General features: G+C 56.9%; 1 protein-coding gene across 6 annotated transcripts in view; it reads left to right on the top strand.

Moving 5' to 3' along the window:
- The window catches only part of PHKB (phosphorylase kinase regulatory subunit beta), a 73,120-nt gene that overhangs the window by 40,627 nt on the left and 13,290 nt on the right, over positions 1–19,203 (top strand). For 4 of the 6 annotated variants that reach the window (XM_080644917.1, XM_080644918.1, XM_080644920.1 and 1 more), the window contains 11 exons: positions 3,537–3,631; positions 9,607–9,662; positions 10,081–10,174; positions 11,084–11,167; positions 11,792–11,896; positions 12,820–12,902; positions 13,084–13,174; positions 14,295–14,356; positions 14,436–14,598; positions 14,675–14,756; positions 17,176–17,233. In XM_080644917.1, coding sequence (XP_080501043.1) covers positions 3,537–3,631; positions 9,607–9,662; positions 10,081–10,174; positions 11,084–11,167; positions 11,792–11,896; positions 12,820–12,902; positions 13,084–13,174; positions 14,295–14,356; positions 14,436–14,598; positions 14,675–14,756; positions 17,176–17,233 — 973 coding nt within the window. Of the gene's footprint in view, positions 1–3,536; positions 3,632–9,606; positions 9,663–10,080; positions 10,175–11,083; positions 11,168–11,791; positions 11,897–12,819; positions 12,903–13,083; positions 13,175–14,294; positions 14,357–14,435; positions 14,599–14,674; positions 14,757–17,175; positions 17,234–18,551; positions 18,643–19,203 lie in introns of all 6 variants that reach the window. The other 2 variants (XM_080644922.1, XM_080644921.1) reach the window with 2 other exon arrangements.

Below are 19,203 nucleotides of genomic sequence, written 5' to 3'. Positions count from 1 at the left end.
TTTTTTTTTTAAACTATAGTCCGGCCCTCCAACGGTCTGAGGGACAGTGACCTGGCCCCCTGTTTAAAAAGTTATCTCAAAGGTCCTTCTTTCATATAAACATGGTCCCAGGTGTCACCCTGAGGCTCAGAAGAGCTCAGGCCCCCCCACTCCGCCCCCCCAGGCCACCCCCTCCCAGGCCACACAGCCATGACGACAGGACTTTATGGTTTGGTCAGGGCCTCAGGGTGAGCGTGCCACCCGGAGCCTCTGTGGCATTAAATATGCTCATGACACAGAAATACTTGCTAACTCAGTAAGATGTGACTTGGTATCCTGCTTCATTTACATGCTGGTTATTAAAAAACGTATTTCTTCGTCATTTCTCTGGCCTCTGTAAAATGTCTCGTTCATTCGCTCTGCCCGTTTAACCTTGGCTTTAGGTTTTTTCCCTCCGTCTGCACAGCGTTGTGTATATTAGGTGTACTAAACCTCTCCGGTATTCTCCTGGTGTGTTAACCTTTTTTAAAAAATATGTATTTTTATTGCTGTCAGAGAGGAAGGGAGAGGGAGAGAAAGATCAATGATGAGAGGAATCATTGATCGGCTGCCTCCTGCACGCCCCCCATGGGGGATCGAGCCTGCCACCTGGGCATGTGCCCTGACCGGGAATCCAACCGTGACCTCCTGGTTCATAGGTCGATGCTCAACCCCTGACCTACACCCGCTGGGCTCTGTGAAAATGTTTTTTAAATTGTCATTTAGTTAAAGAAACAAAAATTATTCTTCATCTTTTTACTCGCAACGACTGATAAACTCAGGGTCTATTTATACACGTTCTGTGCGTTAAAAGGCCAATAGGAACGGCTGAGGGTTGAAAGCGGCTACTGTATTTGTGGAAACGCGTGGCTGTCGGAGGGTGGCCCTGTGCGGGAGCCGCAGCCACCTCCCCGCCCTGGTCCTTCCCGCTTCGGGCCCTGTGCTGGCTCGGGGGTGCCCTTCCAGGCTGGTCCCTCTCCCCAGGGAACGGTGCCAGGGTGCCACGCGGAGCTGGCACAGCCGGGGCTCGGCTGTGCTTCCCGAAGGACGGAAACCAGTGCAGCGAGAAACAAACAAAACCATTGCTTGACCTTTAAGGTCTTAGCCACGTTACCGCTGCGGCCGTGAGAGCGACGATGACGGCAAGTAACCTGCTCCGCGCCGTTTGTCCTTTTGTTTCTTGAGTCTCCTGCGTGCCTGCTCCACGCCGGGCGGGAGGGGCGTGCGGCAGAGGCGAGCGCCCGGAGGGATGCGCGTGAGCGGCAAGCGTGGCCCGCAGGTGCAGCACAGCGCGCGAGAGAAAAACACGCCGGGAAATAGCGCTTTCAAAGGCCTCGGCTGCCTGCCTGCTTCGTGTCCCTGTTAGTGGACGAGCACTTACGCTTGCCAAGGGTACGCAGGCGTCCTCAAACTACAGCCCGCGGGCCACATGCGGCCCGCCGAGGACATTTGTCCGGCCCGCCGGGTGCCGCTGCCTGTCCTGCTTAGCAGCCGACGCATCCCGGGCCCGCAGTGCGCATAGGAATTTGTTCATAGTTTTTTTTTTAAGCTATAGTCCGGCCCTCCAGCCGTCTGAGGGACAGTGAACGGGCCCCCTGTTTAAACAGTTTGAGGACCCCTGGATAGCGTTTTATTTTACCTGTCGCCCTCTATAGCTGACAAAAGCAGAAGATAGAGCTGCGTTGCCGTGGCCGGCGGTGAAACATTAATTAGTAACATGCTGATGGTCGTGGGAGTTTTCCACATCCCAGTGATCAGACAAATGAGCCCGGGAAATAATTTGCTGCTATTTAGAATATCAGTGCACTAATCAGCCCTGCCTCATGAGCTCAACTGCCATTAACAAATTGAAACGACAGGTCGATATTTGCCATAATGAAGCCGTACCGGTTCCACTTAAATTTTGCAAAAGTCCGCAAAAGCAGGCGCGAGAATGTTCTGGCATGTGCTCCCTGGTCTGGCAGGAAACTGCCACCTAGTAGGTCTGATTTACCTGTGCACGGCCTCCTCCTGGCGTCTTCCCCGCTCAAGGCGCAGAGAAAGTCATCGTTCTTAAAGGGCCAGGTTCCCGGTGGTTCAGGGAGACAGCCCGCTGTGTGAAGCTGAGCTCGGCCGCTCACCAGCGTGGGTGCGAGTTGCTTGGCTCCGCAGCGCCTCTGTTTCGTCGCCTGCACAAGGGTGAGGGCGCTGTGAGGGTGAGCGACTGGTTGCGTGGCCGCCGCCTCTCGTCCTTGCCTCGGGCCTCTGTGGTTAGTATCACGCTCGCTGTTAGAGACCTCTCCCGGCGTGCCTAGAAACGCCGCGGCGATCTGGGCAGAGAGTAGCGTTGCCACGTGCCTGGGCGTTGCCCAGCGTAGAGATCCCGGGAGAAACGCCCCCCCAGCTGCAAGAAACGTGCACGCGTCTCTGGGGCAGACTCCCGCCCTGCTCTCCAGAACTGGCCGCTGCCTGGAAGCGGCTCTCAGATGGCTAAGGAAACGAGGAAGGAGTCTGTAGAAGTAGGCGTGACACACGGGGAATCTAGACAGGAGGCCAGCAGGCCGTTGTTTTTACATGATGGCCACAGAACTGAGGCTCAGGAGAGAGTGAGCACGTTTTCCTAGCTGAGAACACAGGGCGTGCTCACTGAAAGGCGGGGTCTACCCTGACCACCGTGGCTCAGTGCTTGAGCATCGACCTATGAACCAGGTGGCCCGATTCCTAGTCAGGGATATGTCTGGATTGCGGGTTCGAGCCCCAATAGGGGGCGTGCAGGAGGCAGCCGAGCAATGATTCTCTCTCATCATTGATGTTTCTCTCTCTCTCTTCCTCTCCCTTAGTCTTTGAAATCAATTAAAATATATTGAAAAATCAAAATCCCTAACCGGTGTGCTCAGTGGTTAGAGCATTGGCCTGCGGACTCAAACGTCCCAGGTTCGATTCCCGTCAAGGGCATGTACCTTGGCTGCGGACACATCCCCGGTAGGGGGTGTGCAGGAGGCAGCTGATCGACGTTTCCCTCTCATCGATGTTTCTAACTCTCTATCCCTCTCCTTTCCGCTCTGTAAAAAAATCAATAAAATATATTTAAAAAAAAGGAATAGGGTCTTTATTTATGTTATTCAATTAACTTTCACATGTCTGAGCAAAACACTAAGATAACTATGGCTTACAGTGGCCATTTTTAAATTGGGTTGTTTGTCTTTTTATTACTGAGCTGTAAGCGTTCTTTATGTATTCAAGGTACAAGTCCCTACAAGGCATATGGCTTGCAAATATTTTCTTCTATTTTGTGGGCTGTCAGTTTGATTTTCTTGATGGTGTCCTTTGAGAAACAAAGATTCTAATGTGACCAAATCCAATTGATCTCATTTTGTTTTTTGTTTGTTACCTGAGGTTTTGATGTCACAGTTTTATCTAATTTAAAATCACAAACATTTCCTCTGGTTGGTAGAGCGTTCTGTGAATGCCGGTCAGGTTTTGCCGGTGTTGGGGTTGTGCAGGTGCATTTTGGGTAACGCCCTTTCCTTCTTCCCCAGCCGATGAGTTGATCAGTCCTAAAGACATCGATCCTATCCAGCGCTACGTCCCGCTACAGAGCCAGCGAAACGTGAGCATGCGGTTTTCCAACCAGGTAAGCAGGCCGCCTGTTTGCTAGCTCGCCTCGTGCAGAGACACTGGGAGCTTAACCGACGGAGCAAGTTTATTCCAAATGCGGCTTTTCTACCCCCTTCCGAGGCAAGGCTTCTCCCTCTTCCGGCAGTTCGGGTTTACGTGTTTGTATGTCAGCTATACTTTAATTTGATTGATTTATTTACTTTATTTTTTAAATCCTCACCCTAGGACATGCTCAGAGAGAGGAAGAGAGGAAGGGAGGGAGGATGGGGGGGGAGGGGCGTAGAGAGAGAGAAACATCCGTGTGAGAGAGACACATCGATCGGTTGCCTTCTGTACATGCCTTGACCGGGAATTGAACCAGCTGCCTTTTGGCGCACAGGACAACGGTCAGCCGACTGAGCCACACGGGCCGGGGGACTATACTTTAATTTTTTTTTAAACTTAAACCGGTTTTTTTTTTTTTTTTTAATATATTTTATTGATTTTTTATAGAGAGGAAGAGAGAGGGATAGAGAGTTAGAAACATCGATGAGAGAGAGACATCGATTAGCTGCCTCCTGCACGCCCCCTACTGGGGATGTGCCCGCAACCCAGGTACATGCCCTTGACCGGAATTGAACCCGGGACCCTTCAGTCCGTAGGCCGACGCTCTATCCACTGAGCCAAACCGGTTAGGGCTATACTTTAATTTTAAAAATGACTTGGGGTCCAGGGCTGCCTGTGAAGGCGGAAGTGTGAGCCAGAGGGGTCAACGAGATGTCTTCTGGTAAACGTCCTGTCCACAGGGTTACCTCGAAGGGGTCCCAAGGGTTTGAGAAGATGCAGGGTGAATGGGGGAGGGGCGGGGGGGGGTGCCTGCAAAGGCCTGAGCGGGGCCTCTCAGCGCTGCAGCTCCGGGCGGGCCGCGGGGCTGATGGTCAGTTCCGCTGCTTGCCCTCCTGCTGGGCGGAGGAGGTTTTTTACGTTCTGCACAGTTAGTTATTCCTGTGGATTCAGGCTATGTTGTGTCAACAAAATGAATGTTTGCAGGATCAGCAAGATTGAGCGTTAACTTGAGCAAACTCTCACGTGGTAAGCGACACCAGTAATGAGGGCCGTCGGGATGAGATGCTGTGGGCTGCGGAGGCAGGTGCCCGAGGGGCGGGAGCGGGTCTGCGTGCGCCGGGCAGAGCAGCAAGGTCGCTCTCACAGAAGTTGGGCTCACACAGTGCACATGCCCCTTCAGTGTCTTCCCATGGGCTTTTCTTTCCCTCGAGGGGGTAGAAGGGCAGGGAGAGGAGGGGGGAGAGAGAGGGGGAGAGAGAGGGAGAGAGAGGGAGAGAGAGAGGGAGAGAGGGAGAGAGAGAGGAGGAGAGAGAGGGGGAGAGGGGGAGAGAGAGAGGGGGAGAGGGGGAGAGAGAAAAGAGAAACATAGTGATTGCCTCCTGCCTGCACCTGGAAGGGGGTAGGGGATTAAACCTGCAACTGAGGTCCGTGCCCTTGACCGGGAATGAAACCCATGACCCTTCGGTCCTTTGGCCCACACTGTGACCACTGAGCCAGACCGCCTGGGCAGTGCTGCTCCTTTTAGTTTAAAAAACATGCATGTGGGCGCATGCACACGCACACACACACACACACACACACACACACACACACACACACTCACACTCGGGGCCTGGTCTGCAGACCTGCAGGGCCCGCCTCGGCCCAGCCTGGGCCAGGGCTCCCCCCGACACTGCATGCAGCTCGCGCATCTGTCACATCGTCTGTGGGTGTGATTTGTAAATCTGGCACTGCCGTCGCGGGCTCCAGGACCTGGTTCCGGGTACCCTCGGAGCGATGGCGTGGCCAGTGCCCGGAGCCAGGCTGCGGGACTGACAGGGACTCAGTGGTGGGGACCGGTCACTAGGGGAGTTTGCCACCATCAGAGGGGGCCGGCCTCTCCATGCGGTCCATTCCTCTGCAGCTCCTACAGCACGGACTTCCCTGCGTCCCTTTGCTGTTCTGGTTTCAGAGCTGCTCACGACTTCTGAAGGTTTACGCGTCTTAGGCGATTTAAGGAAATTCTGCACGAGGCTCCGCTTTATTTGGTTCACTTCATTCTAATGCCCTCAAATAGCTGAACCAATTTGAGACAATTTCTACTTAAAGGATTAAAAACACACACCGTTCCCTTCATGAGCTTGGAAAGAAAGGAAGAATCTGCCTGGGAAGGAGAGCCAGGTTTCCCTGCAGCACGGGGTGAGCCTGAGCACTGAGCAGAGGCCCCCTGGTCGTCACGATAAAACCGAACGACAGTCAAGGCGGCAACACGCCTCCGAGAGCCTGCTCCCGCCCCCCCCCCCGCCCCCCCAGCCCCAGAGGTACTTGCCAGGCGTGTCTCTGTCTTTAGGGGAGGAGAGCCTCCTGTCAATCAGTGTTTACCCAGAGCCAGTGGGAAGGACACGCCGGGTCAGAACTACCCAGAACGAGGGACGTTAACCTGGAAGGCTGAAACCACGGCTCACTGGTGGCACCATTCCGGTGGCCCGAGCTTCTCAGAGGAGCAGTGCCAACAGCCGCAGAGGCGGTGACGGGCCTCACGTGGTCATGGCCTCCCTTGGCCGGGGCTGGGGTGTGAGGGGCAGGCAGGGCGCCAGGCTGCGGTGCAGCGCCGAGGAGCACAGGGAGCACGTGGCTGCTGTCCTCACCAGATGCCCCAGGCCCCCACGCCCGCCCCCCGAGCCCCCACACGCCGGGCACCGTCCTCCGAGGAAACACCACACTTGCTCATAAATAGGGGCCGCGTGCCGGGCTTCTTTCTGCTCGTTTTGGGTCTGTTCACGGTCAAGGTCTGTGAGTCTCTGGAGAAAACCTCTCCGTCAGTGATCCTAGTCCCAGGGCGGCCCTCCTAAGGGGAGTCGGGGCTGTGGGGGCCCCTCCTGAGGTCCCGGGAGACTCCCAGGGAGTGTTGATGGTCTTGTGAGTAGAATATGAGTATTTTGGGCGAGGGAAGCAGTATTTTACGTTCATGGTTTAATTCCCGTGATGGAGCAGGTCACGTGTGCTGAGACTCCCTGAGGCGATTCGGGTTCCCGGTCATCATTTTTGCAGCACCCAGCTCCGAGCCTGAGAAGGGCGTCTAATAGGCCAATTAGAGCGGATTGAGCTGCCCTAGGGTCCTGGGAGGAGAGGCAGGTAGGAGAGGGCTAGTTTTTAATCATCGGAGCTTGTTTTCCACGCTCCAGAGCCTGGGTGGAGCCAGTAGTGACTGGTAAACCGCGTACATATTTACCTGCGCGCTCCAGCTCTGGGGGTGCTGAGTTCCTTCTGGGGGTGGAAAGTGGGCGAAGGGCCCCGGGGGCGCTCGGAGGCCTATGCTCATTGGGTAGAAGGTTGGTGGATGGGAGCTTGCTGAGCTGCTGGCTTTTTGCAGTGAGAGTTCTTCAGCCCCTGCAGCCCCCCGGCCGGATGCTCACGTGGTGCCATCGGCGTGGGCACTTCAGAGCTGGTGCCCGGTCTGCCAGGCAGAGGGAGGGAACGGGGTCTAAGCAGGCCTGCGAGTCCAGAGGAAACCGGGTCGCTGGTCAGGAGCTGCAGCGCCCTCCTGGGACTGCCCCGGGGCTGCCTTCCAGCCCATGCACCCCTCGCCCCTTCTGTAGGAGCCCGCACTCCCGCAGACTCGGTGACCGCCCGTCTGAGCTCCCCCTCCTTCTGACGCAGCAAATACTAGGTTTCACCCGAGAGAAATGAGGCTCAATGTTTTATTTCTCGTTAGAAGTCTCGATGGGCCTCTGAATAATTCATTTATTTTCTCACCCTTTGGAGTAACATGAACTGTTAAGGTTTTTATCCAATAGAAATAGAATTTATAGCCCTGGCCGGTTTGGCTCAGTGGATATAGCGTCAGCCTGCAGACCGAAGGGTCCTTGTTTCGATTCCGGTCAAGGGCACGTGCCTTGGTTGCGGGCTCCTCCCCGCCGGGGCCTTGGTTGGGGCTCCTGAAGGAGGCAGCCCATCGGTGTGCTTCCCTCACATCGATGTTTCTCTCCGTCTTGCCCTTTCTCTTAAAATCAATGGAAAAACTGTCCCCGGGTGAGGATTAAAAGAAAAAGAAGAAGAAATAGAGTTTATAGCATTTGTAACTCAGATTTATTTTTGTTGGGTTGTTACCGCGTATGTTCATTTAATCACGTGGGAGTCTGCCCGAAGTGGCATTTCGCTGCGGTCCCGGGGGTCGGGCCTTTGGCCACGTGGGTTTCGCTGCTGACGCGCATACCCTGTGCTCCTGGCCTTCCGTGCCACGCACTTCCCAGCGGCACCCGCAGCACCGCAGAGGCAGTCCTGGCGGGGCGGGCCGTGCACAGCGCGCTGCGGGAGTGGGCTCGTCCCTGTGAAGACATTGTCTGTGCCCGGTGTCCTCAGAGCTGCCTGACGCTGGGGCTCCTGGAGCTTCTGCGTGCTCCCTGTGCGTCACGGAGGCCCAACGCACCCACTGCACCCACTGCGCCCACTGCGCCCACTGCACCCACTGCACCCACTGCGCCCACTGCGCCCACTGCGCCCACTGCGCCCACTGCGCCCACTGCGCCCACTGCACCCAATGCGCCCACTGCACCCACTGCACCCAATGCGCCCACTGCACCCACTGCACCCAATGCGCCCAATGCACCCAATGCGCCCACTGCACCCACTGCACCCAATGCGCCCACTGCACCCACTGCACCCACTGCGCCCACTGCACCCACTGCACCCAATGCGCCCAATGCGCCCACTGCACCCACTGCACCCAGTGCACCCAATGCGCCCACTGCACCCAGTGCGCCCACTGCGCCCACTGCACCCACTGCGCCCAATGCGCCCACTGCACCCACTGCACCCACTGCACCCAATGCACCCACTGCACCCACTGCACCCAATGCGCCCACTGCACCCACTGCACCCAATGCGCCCACTGCACCCACTGCACCCACTGCGCCCACTGCGCCCAATGCGCCCAATGCGCCCACTGCGCCCACTGCACCCAGTGCACCCAGTGCACCCAGTGCGCCCACTGCACCCAGTGCGCCCACTGCGCCCACTGCACCCACTGCGCCCAATGCGCCCACTGCACCCAGTGCACCCACTGCGCCCAATGCGCCCACTGCACCCAGTGCACCCAGTGCACCCAATGCACCCAATGCACCCAATGCACCCAATGCGCCCAATGTGCCAGAGCCAGGCTCCGTCACCCGAAACTGAAGCACGTGCCCAGCACTGGCTCTGAGGAGCGCCGTGAGCCCTCAGCTTGTACTGGAACCGGTGCTAAGTGTCGTCAGCTGGCAGTCCTCCCCTACGTGGGAGCCATACCTCAGAGCAGGGGTCCTCAAACTTTTTAAACAGGGGGCCAGGTCACTGTCCCTCAGACCGTTGGAGGGCCGGACTATAGTGTAAAAAAAAAAAAACTATGAACAAATTCCTATGCGCACTGCGGGCCCGGGACGCGTCGGCTGCTAAGCAGGACAGGCAGCGGCCCCCGGCGGGCCGGATCCATGTCGTCGGCGGGCCGCATGTGGCCCGTGGGCCGTAGTTTGAGGACGCCTGCCTTAGAGCCAAGCTGTTCTGGTGCGCCAGGTGCCAGAGGAAAGCTGCCTCACGGGACCGGGAGCAGCCGTGTGTGCGCTACGGTGTCCGACGAGTAACTCCCTCCCGGTCATTTTCTCACCGAGAACACACAGGGCTTTCTACCTTTAGCTCCTCCTCTCCTCAGAGGTAAGTGGTGGAAAATGGCTCTCCGTCCCCAAGCTACTCTCAGGCATCATTCCAAAGAGCCCCGACGGCTCACCCCCCGGGCGGTGAGCGTGATGGCTCCCTCCTGTTCCGTGATTGTCTGCGCATCGGGGACCAGTGGGCAGCGAGCGCAGGAGGGACGGCCACGCAGGCCAGCTCGTGCCGTCCTTCCTCTCAATGAGCCTGGAGACGTTGGCGCTGCCGGACGCCCACGGCCGCGGGACCGGATCTTCTCAGACGCACCCCCTTTCTGTGTGGCAGGGCCCCCTGGAGAATGACCTGGTGGTCCACGTCGCGCTCATAGCGGAAAGCCAGCGGTAGGGAGCGTGGAGGGGCGCGTGCGCCGTGGGGGGCCGGGCGGGGGCCGGTTGCTTTCCCTCCGATCGTGAGGCTGGTGGCATAGGCCCCTGGGCAGGGCTTAAGGACGTCACGCATCCTTAGGTGCAGGGCCACATTCTCTTCAGCGTTAGTGACGTGAGTGCTAACCACTGAGCAGCGCAGTGCTGCCTGGGGCGCAGTACTGAAACATGAGCACACAGCTAGGGGGATCCCCCAGTCCTGGGCCTGCCATCCGCCCCTGTTGGCCGGTCCCCAGAGCTCCCATCTGATGTTCTGTGAGGACCCCCGGGCCCCCGGGCCCCAGGGCAGACAGCGCACCGCTCCAGGCCTCCTCGCCCTTGGGTGTCCACGCTGCTCCCTGCTGTCCCCAAGCCCCTCTCCCTGCCCGGTGCTCAGCCTCCAGGTTTTCCTCAACACGTACGGGATCCAGACGCAGACGCCCCAGCAGGTGGAGCCCATTCAGATCTGGGCGCAGCAGGAGCTGGTGAAGGTGGGTGCTGGCTCCCCACCGTTGCCCTGGGAGCCCCCTTTTCCTGACTCCCGCAGGCCTCGTCCCAGCCTTTCCGTTCCTGCAGTCACATCAGCACTGAGATGCAGAGGACCGCACGGGCAGCGCACGGATGATCTCTCCGAACCCACCCGGGTCGGTGTCTGCTCTCTGAGGCGTGTGGTGTGCGTGCACCTGTGTGCTTCAGGAAGCCGTCCTGCTGCTGCGGGCGGTTAGGGCCACAGGATAAATCCTGCCCCTTAACAGGCACCACAGTTGCCCAAGGGGTTGTGAGCATCAGCGGGCCGTTTAGGTATAGCGTTTGGCTTAAACTTTAAAGTGGAATTGACATCAGAAGAAGCAGCAGGACACGCCCACTGCGGTGGGAAGTGCTGGGCGGAGGGGACCCTGTGGCCCAGGGGTGGGCAAACGTTTTGACTCGAGGGCCACCATGGGTTCTTCAACTGGACCGGAGGGCCGGAACAAAAGCATGGATGGAGTGTTTGTGTGAACTCATATAAATTCAAAGTAAAGGAGCGGAGGGAAGAGCAAGAGAACCGGATAGAACAGCCGGATCCGGCCCGCGGGCCGTAGTTTGCCCACGGCTGCTGTGGCCTGTGCTCTGTGTTGACCAGCGGACGCTGTAGGCACGGGGCCTTCGTCTCGTGGTTGCCTGAGCTTCGGCCGAGCCAGGGAAGCTGACTCTGACCGTCTGGCTCTCCCATCTCAGGGCCCAGAGTCCCAGCGGCCGCCGTTGGCCGGCTTGTGTGCCTACAGGTCCACGGAGTAAGGTCTCCTGGCTCTTTCTCTGGAGAGAGAGTAAAAGGAGCAGGAAGTGGCGGGGGTGGGCAGGGGCAGGAGAGGAAAAGCTCGCTCCGAGCCGGACTCTGTTAACACACGTGTGTCTTACAGGCCTACTTCCACCTGGGCGTCAACGAGAAGCTGGGGCTCTCGGGGCGGCCCGACAGGCCCGTTGGCTGCCTCGGCACGTCCAAGGTGCGCGGCTCCCGGGGCGGGCGGGCAGTCACAGCGCCACAGGCACTGCGTTTCTCCTTCTGCCGTTCACGTGCGCGTTTCGCTTCTCTGCTTCTATTTTAAATTATATTGTCACTGATTTCAGAGAGGAAGGAGAGGGTGAGAGAGATAGAAACGTAATGATGAGAGAGACTCATGGACCGGCTGCCTCCTGCATGCCCCCCACTGGGGATGGAGCCCGCAACCCGGGCCTGTGCCCTGACCGGGGATGGAACCCTGACCTCCTGGGTCCTAGGTCGATGCTCAACCCCCGAGCCACACGGGTCGGGCCTGAGTCATGATTTTTAGCAGCCCATCTCCGTAGTGGATTTGTGGGACATCACAGGAGTCTTCGGGGAGGGAATGAGCACCCCCACTCTGTTGCTTCTGAGCGTAGACAGAGGCTCTCTGTCGTGGCGGAGGGACGGTCATGTGTTCATTCACACACCGAGCCGTCAGGGGCTTTCAGACGCCTTCATGTTACGTGTTTGTACGCGTCTGTTACGTGCCTGCTGAGAACTGGCCATTATGGCCGTTTCTTCAGGACTCGTGATGGTGCCTTTGCCTCGGGCCGGCTCTGTGTTTATTTTGAGCGTCTCCCTGCAGATCTACCGCATTCTGGGGAAGACGGTGGTGTGCTACCCCATCATCTTCGACCTGAGTGACTTCTACATGTCCCAGGACGTCCTGCTGCTGATCGATGACATAAAGGTAGCTGAGAACTCTCACCCACGGGGCATGGCTGTTTGGGCTGATTTCCTCCTAGGTCCTGGTCCCCAACCCGTCACACCGCGGCCTAAGGGGGAGCCCCGCGCAGGCTGCAGGAGACGGCGGTCTGGGCGCCACTGGGTCTGCTCTGCATAAGCGGTGTGGCTGCTCGGACGCCGCGGTCCTCCGGCGCCAGCGGGTCATCTCCTTTGGAACAGAGGCTGAGCTAGAGGTCATTTATTACGAAGAATGGCAAGGAAGACCCCAACGAACTCGTAGCCCCGCTAGTTAAACCTCTTCCCTTTCCCGTTTCCACTGAGGACGATCGTGGCGTCCGGAGCCAGGCGGCCCTTGTAAGACGTTGGCCCCGCCACTTCCCAGTCGCGTGACCTGGGGCCCGTCACTTCACTCCTCCGCCTCTGTTTTCTCATCCTGATGGTGGATCAGCGAGCCGCTGCGGGGTCAGATGCGCTGGTGTGTGCGTGCAGCGCAGAGCGGCCGCCGGCCCTGAGGGCGATGGGCACGTAGGCACTGAGTGGAGGAGAACCTTCCATTGCGGGAGGCCCGCGTGGGTTCAGTCCCGGCTCTCCGCCTCCCGTCTCACACGCTCACCAGTGCGGGGCGAGCATGAGCCTGCCTCGTCCTGGGCCGTCCTGGACCTGTTTATCAGGTCGCACACCAGAGGAAGCACCCCTAGTCCCGGTGTCTGGTGATCTTCCAGACAAAGTATGGAGTCAGGGTGGTTCCCGGGAGCCTGCGTGTGCCCCGCTGTGTGCGTGTAGGTGCTGGACTTCTGCCCCGGCTGTTGCTCGTCCCAGGTTGAACTGGGGGTGCCCTGGGAATGGAGGGCTTTGCTGGCTCCTTGCCGCCCGTGGCAAAGCGCCCAGCTCGCCTGGGTGCCACCCCGATCCGCCCTGTCTCCCCAGAACGCGCTGCAGTTCATCCGGCAGTACTGGAAGATGCACGGGCGGCCCCTCTTCCTCGTGCTCGTCCGGGAAGACAACATCAGGTGGGTGGGCACGGGGAGGGGTGCCGCCGCCACGCCGCGGCCCGGGACGCGGGCCTCCCGTGCTCTCTGTGCCCTCGGGCTGGCAGGGCGCGGGCACGTGAGAAGGGCCCTCGGTAGGAGAGGGCCCGTTTCTCCTTCTGCCGTTCACGTGCGCGTTTTGCTTCCCTGCTTCTGCTTCCAGGGGCAGCCGGTTCAACCCCATACTGGATATGCTGGCGGCCTTCAAGAAGGGCGTGGTCGGCGGGGTGAAGGTGCACGTGGACCGCCTGCAGGTAGCACGGCGCAGGGCGCTTCTGTGTTCCTCCCGCACCAGTGGGCCATCTGCTTTCGGACAAAAGCGGAGCTCGCACATCATTGAGTTCCGACAGTTAGTCCAGTGAGGGAACGGCGGCGCTTCTCCATGTGCGTGCCGTGGAGGCGCTGGTCTCTGTGCCCGCCGTCTCCTGTGCCCGCCGGCATCCTGTCCCCCTGACCCGCCCCGGCGCTGCTTGCAGTGGCTCCCCAGCCTACTTGCCTACTGACCCAGTTAAACACTTCCTTTATGGGCTGTTAGTACAGAAGGGGGCCAAGCTAACGGAACTAGAAAACATTAAATCAAAATTAATTTTCTCACGTTTTCAGGGTTAGTCATCAGCTTTGAGAATAAATGAATTCTTGGCTCTTTCCTTCTACCCACATTACAATCCAGCATCAAACCGGTCTTCTCTCCTCTCAGATTCTATCGGAACCTAGCCGTCCCATCCTCCCCAGCCCCGACACTGTGGTCCAGGCCCCCACCACCTCCCCTGGGTCCTCAGGGTCCTCTCCTAAGTTCCTATTGGCCACAGACGGCGCCCTCCTCCTGCTCTCCCCGGCCACAGGCCGTCAGGGCGCGTCCATGCCCCGCAGGCCTCCAGCGCCTTCCCTCAGCCAGTGAAGCCGAGCCCTCTGGTCTGCGCTGTCCACCAGGAGCTGCACCCAGCCATTCACAGGCTCTCTGCCCGACAATTTCAGCATTTCGTGTTTTCTTTTATTTCAGATTATCTTTTAACATTTTAACAGGCAACGAATTTTATCTCAGCTCGAGAACGACCACAGTTCTGAGAGCAGAGAGAAGGACCGTTGGTGTCGTGTTGCCGTCCTTGTTCACTCTGACTCGTGGGCTGGAGCTCAGTGTCTGGGCTCTGTTTTGGGATGTGCGTGTGTGTGAGTGTGTGTGTGTGTGTGTGTGTGTGTGTGTGGCATGTGCAAACCTGCCTGATTTTAGAACACCCACGTAAGAAATGGCTTCAGGGCTGCCTATGATGTTGGGTAAACCCACTTGGAGAATGACATGGGGACAGTGAGGCCCGTGCACAGGTCACAGAGCTGGGCTCGATGCACTCATCCGCCGCCCGCCTTCCGCCCCTCCAGACGCTGATCTCGGGAGCGGTGGTGGAGCAGCTGGACTTCCTGCGCATCAGCGACACGGAGGAGTGAGTCCCGGGGCGCCGGGGTGCTCCCACATCACCTTGCAAGTGGAGGCAGTCGGAAACGTTCTCTGTGGGCTTCTAGGCTCCCGGAATTTAAGAGTTTCGAGGAACTGGAGCTCCCCAAACATTCCAAAGTCAAACGGCAGAGCAGCGCCTCCCAGGCCCCGGAGCTGGAACCGCAGCCCGACGTCAGCCTCGCCGAGTGGAGGGCCAGACCCACCCAGGACATTCTGCAGAAGCTGGAGGTGAGGCGGGCCCTTCCCGGGGGCCCCGAGTGAGGCCCGTAGCCCCCACGGTCACCCCGGTGATCTGTGTTCCCAGGACTGCAGCGGCCTGGCCAGCCAAGTCATCCTGCTCGGCATCCTGCTCCAGAGGGAAGGCCCCACCTTCATCACCAAGGAAGGTAGGGGCGGGTCGGAGGCGTTCCCGCCGCGGGCCGCGCTGCCGCGAGCTTCTGCAAACACGCGTGGCCAGTGCCCACCAGGCTCACCATTTATTTCCTTGAACTCCTTTAAACGTCTAAGTGGGCAACGTTCATGCATGCCACCTGGCCCGACGGTGGGAGGTGGGAGCCCCTCGTGGCTCAGGGACGCGGGGTTTCTCTGATTGTGGGCACGGCGTTGCAGCCGGGGCTCTGCCGTGACTCTTAACTCAGTTGCTCCCGGACAGGGTGTGTTTCCAGTTTTATTTTCTGTCTGTTTTCAAGAATAACACTGAATCATTGGAGCTATAAAAACTAGCCGCCCCGCGGCCCGCCGCAGCCAGGTGGGCGGAACCGGCACGGGCTAGGGCTGTGCTCTAAAGAGGAACAGAAACACGCCACTTCTGTGGTGTCCCCCACTCTGTGTTCACGGGGAGCCCGTTACCCCTGAACCCACATTTGTGCGTTGGGTCGCAGCTCTCAAGAGCCTCTGTGTTCTCCATCATGGTCTGCTTTGGGCGTTTTCCAATGAGAACAGGCAGGATGCATTTCACGTGGGTGTTGTCCAGCTACTCAGCGTTTCGGCTCAGCGGGGACGTGTTGCTTTGGTTGGAACTGGAAACTGAGTCAGAATTTTAAACATCAGTGTAATTAATAAGATTTACAGTTTGGGCAGTGAACTAAACGTAATCGCATATTCTCATAAGGCGACTAGTTTTCGCATTATTGTAGCTAAGAGCTAACCTTGAGTGTTATACATGCGAATTGAATGCTTTTAATTTTCTTAACTAATTAAAGGCAGAAGAACTTCAGGCGAATTTCAAACAGAATCCCTCATTTCTAATTAGTATTGAAACTATAAGTATAAGCAGAATCCCGAGTATATGGAGGACATTCACTGAAATTTACACTTTAAAACAATAGGGTTTCATAAAAGCATGGATTTCATTAGGAACCTGGACTCCAGAACGGTTATTTTAGTAGTGCTTTAAAACAGAACGGTATTTATGTACATAGTTTACCATGAAAATGCTGAGGGAATACGTTTTTAAACCATTTTTGTAAACTTGGGAGAAATACTCATCCTTCACTTAGATCCTTAGCTGGTTTAAACCTGTGAAACCTTGTGACGTAGTGACGATCACGAGCACGTAGAGAACCCGAATGTGATTGTATCCAATCAGTAGAGAGCTAGAGAACCCGAATGTGATTGTATCCAATCAGTAGAGAGCTAGAGAACCCGAATGTGATTGTATCCAATCAGTAGAGAGCTAGAGAACCCGAATGTGATTGTATCCAATCAGTAGAGAGCTTGAGAACCCGAATGTGATTGTATCCAATCAGTAGAGAGCTTGAGAACCCGAATGTGATTGTATCCAATCAGTAGAGAGCTTGAGAACCCGAATGTGATTGTATCCAATCAGTAGAGAGCTAGAGAGGGAAGTCAGGGTGAAATGACGACCCTACCTTTACCCGTTCCTTAGGTGCTCTGTCTCCTCCCATGGCTAATTCATTGACAAAGCAGACGTGAGGCCCGACCACGTGGGGACTGGCGCCCGAGAGCGCAGGGCATGGCGTGGCGTGTGAGCAGCAGCGCATACGCCTCCATAGTTTTGCCGAACAAATAAGTGAAGAATCATATACAGGTGTCCCCCCAAAATGTATACACACTTTGAATAATTATTCATTCCAACGGGTTAAATCTGAAAAGAAACAGTATCAGTTGAGCTACCAAAAACATACATGTGTACATTTTGGGAGGACATCCAACATATGCAGAGTCCACAGCATTTGCTCAACTGGCTGTGTCCTGTGTTTTACTTTCTGCAGTGAATTAAAATAACATTTTTGTGTGTTACAAACTTAGAGATTGCGTATTAATTAAGAAAAAATGGAGGACTACAGCACTCACTAAAGCAGGGGTCCTCAGACTTTTTAAACAGGGGCCAGTTCACTGTCCCTCAGACCGTTGGAGGGCCGGACTATAGTTTAAAAAAAAAAAACTATGAACAAATTCCTATGCGCACTGCGGGCCCGGGACGCGTCGGCTGCCAAGCAGGACAGGCAGCGGCACCCGGTGGGCCGGATCAATGTCCTCGGCGGGCCGCATGTGGCCCGCGGGCCGTAGTTTGAGGACCCCTGCACTAAAGCATCCGCTCGGACCAGCTAGCAGCAAGGGCAGCACCACGCTGTATGTTTGGGCTGCGTATCACGTGTGTCAGGCTGTGCAGGACGTGACGGGCGTGGACGTACCAATGCTTGTGGAACGAAACAAAACGGACATCCGAGTGGCTTTTGAGCGACTTAAAAGCATTCAATTCGCATGTATAATACTCAAGGTTAGCTCTTAGCATTGAACGAAACCCTCTTTTCAACAAAGGCTCTCTTCCCCGATGCCCAGGTACCGTTTCCGATCACATCGAGAGAGTCTACAGGAGAGCCGGCAGCAGGAAGCTCTGGTGCGTACGCGTGTCCTTGTCCTTGTGTGTGTTTGGCGTGTGGTCACAGTCAGGGGCCCGAAGGTGACGGACTGGTCTCAAAGATGCGGTTCCCCCTAGTCCCCACTTCCCAACTCCGCGGACAGCTCGTGGCTGCCCACACTCCCCTGTCCCCTGGCTCTCCCAGGAGAGGAACCACGTCTGGGATAGAGGCTCTGTGGGAGCAGCACCCGGGGATTGTTCTCGGGGTGGCGGGTGCTGGCCTTGCCCCTCCTGGGGCCCAGCCGCGCGTCAGGCGCTGCTCTGTCGGGAGCCCTGCCCGCTGCCGGGAGGCCGTGGCGGGAGAGCAGTGCTCCCTTCAGCAGCAGCACCAGGAGCACCCGCAGCAGGCAGGCCTCCCGCCACTTAGACGGACTAGGCCCCCGGGCCTGCCGTTGCTCCGTGAAAAATGACTAACGTGATCTGCAGCGGTAGTCTCTTCCCAGGGGTTGAAACAAAAGTGAGGTAAGTCGAAATAAAACAGTTTAAATTCACAGCAGGGCAGTTTGCCTAAACGCATGGCTCTCTGCGTTTTGAAGCAATTCTAACAGCGTTACTGGCAGAATCTAACATTTTGAAAGTAAGATATACATATGTATATATATTTTTACGTGACCCATTATTTTCTAATTTGGGGGAAAAACGTCTCGAGATACGTAAGAAACTCCCTTCACCTGAGTGAGCCTTGGGTTTTGAATCCCTGAAATCAGATATTAATAAACCAGTCTCTTGGCAGCCTTCCAGCTCTGTGATTCTAACAGACATGCCATTCCAACCCAGAAGCAATAGAGTGATAACCTGCAGGTGGACCCCATTTCTCCCAGGGGTCCTCAAACTATGGCCCGCGGGCCACATGCGGCCCGCCGAGGACATTTATCCGGCCCGCTGGGTGCCGCTGCCTGTCCTGCTTAGCAGCCGACTCGTCCCGGGCCCGCAGTGCGCATAGGAATTTGTTCATAGTTTTTTTTTTTAAACTATAGTCTGGCCCTCCCACGGTCTGAGGGACAGTGACCTGGCCCCCTGATTAAAAAGTTTGAGGACCCCTGCTGTAGACCCTCAGCACGTGCGGCGTGCGAGCTCACAGACGCTGCCTTACAGCCAGCGGGGGTCCTGGGTGGCCATGATCGTCCTTTGGCTAAGCAGCCGGGTCCTCACTTGCCTTTTAGGTAACTGTTACACCGGCATCTCAGACAGGCCGTTGGCCAGCACACGGTGCTGACTGTTATGTTGAAAAGAACAAGCTCCCGCCAGTTGTATTTACTGTATTTTCCCTTCTATGGCTTCGCGCTGGCACACCCAGGTTGGCGGTTCGCTCCGGGGCTGCATTTACCCGGAAATTTTCCTCCTCCATAGCCCCGCACATTACCACCTTACTGGTCCATGGGAAACAGGTAACACGCACAGCGTGCGGGCCACGGCTGCCTGAGGCGTGTGGGCTTCCTTGCATCCGCGGGTTGAACCTACCTGCTGGTCCAGTGTGTGGTGACAGCTTTTCTAAACGTGGGGAGCGTCTGTCGCACTAACTTAGCCGTTACTGACGTCCCCTTACTGTTCCATCCGTACTGAGGTGAAGGGATGGGCCTGCTTTTCATAGGCCAGCTTTCACCGATATCCTGAAGGTCAGGGAAACCGTTTTAAACCTGTGTTTTCCTTTCTTTCATCTAAAAGTTCCACATGAATTGTCACTTTTGAGGGAGAAAAAATCTCACGCATTGCATGTGCTGTGCTTTGGAAACAATCTGTTCTCCGAAGGCTAAGGCTTCTGCAGAAATGTAAAAATAGCCGTGCGAAGTCTTCCCTCCCACGTTCCGGCTTCAGCTAAGGAAAACGCTGGTATTTCCTTGTAACGCTTCCTAAGCCCAGCGCGCAGCGAGTCCCGGAGGCCGGGCACTCCGGCCCGAGGCCCCGGAGGACGCACGGTTGAGTGTGGTGGGTACCAGGAGCAGGTGACG

The sequence above is a fragment of the Plecotus auritus genome (genome assembly GCF_963455305.1).
Source record: "Plecotus auritus genome assembly, chromosome: 10".
Lineage (NCBI taxonomy): Eukaryota > Metazoa > Chordata > Mammalia > Chiroptera > Vespertilionidae > Plecotus > Plecotus auritus.
This window is presented reverse-complemented; position numbering and strand designations above follow the sequence as displayed.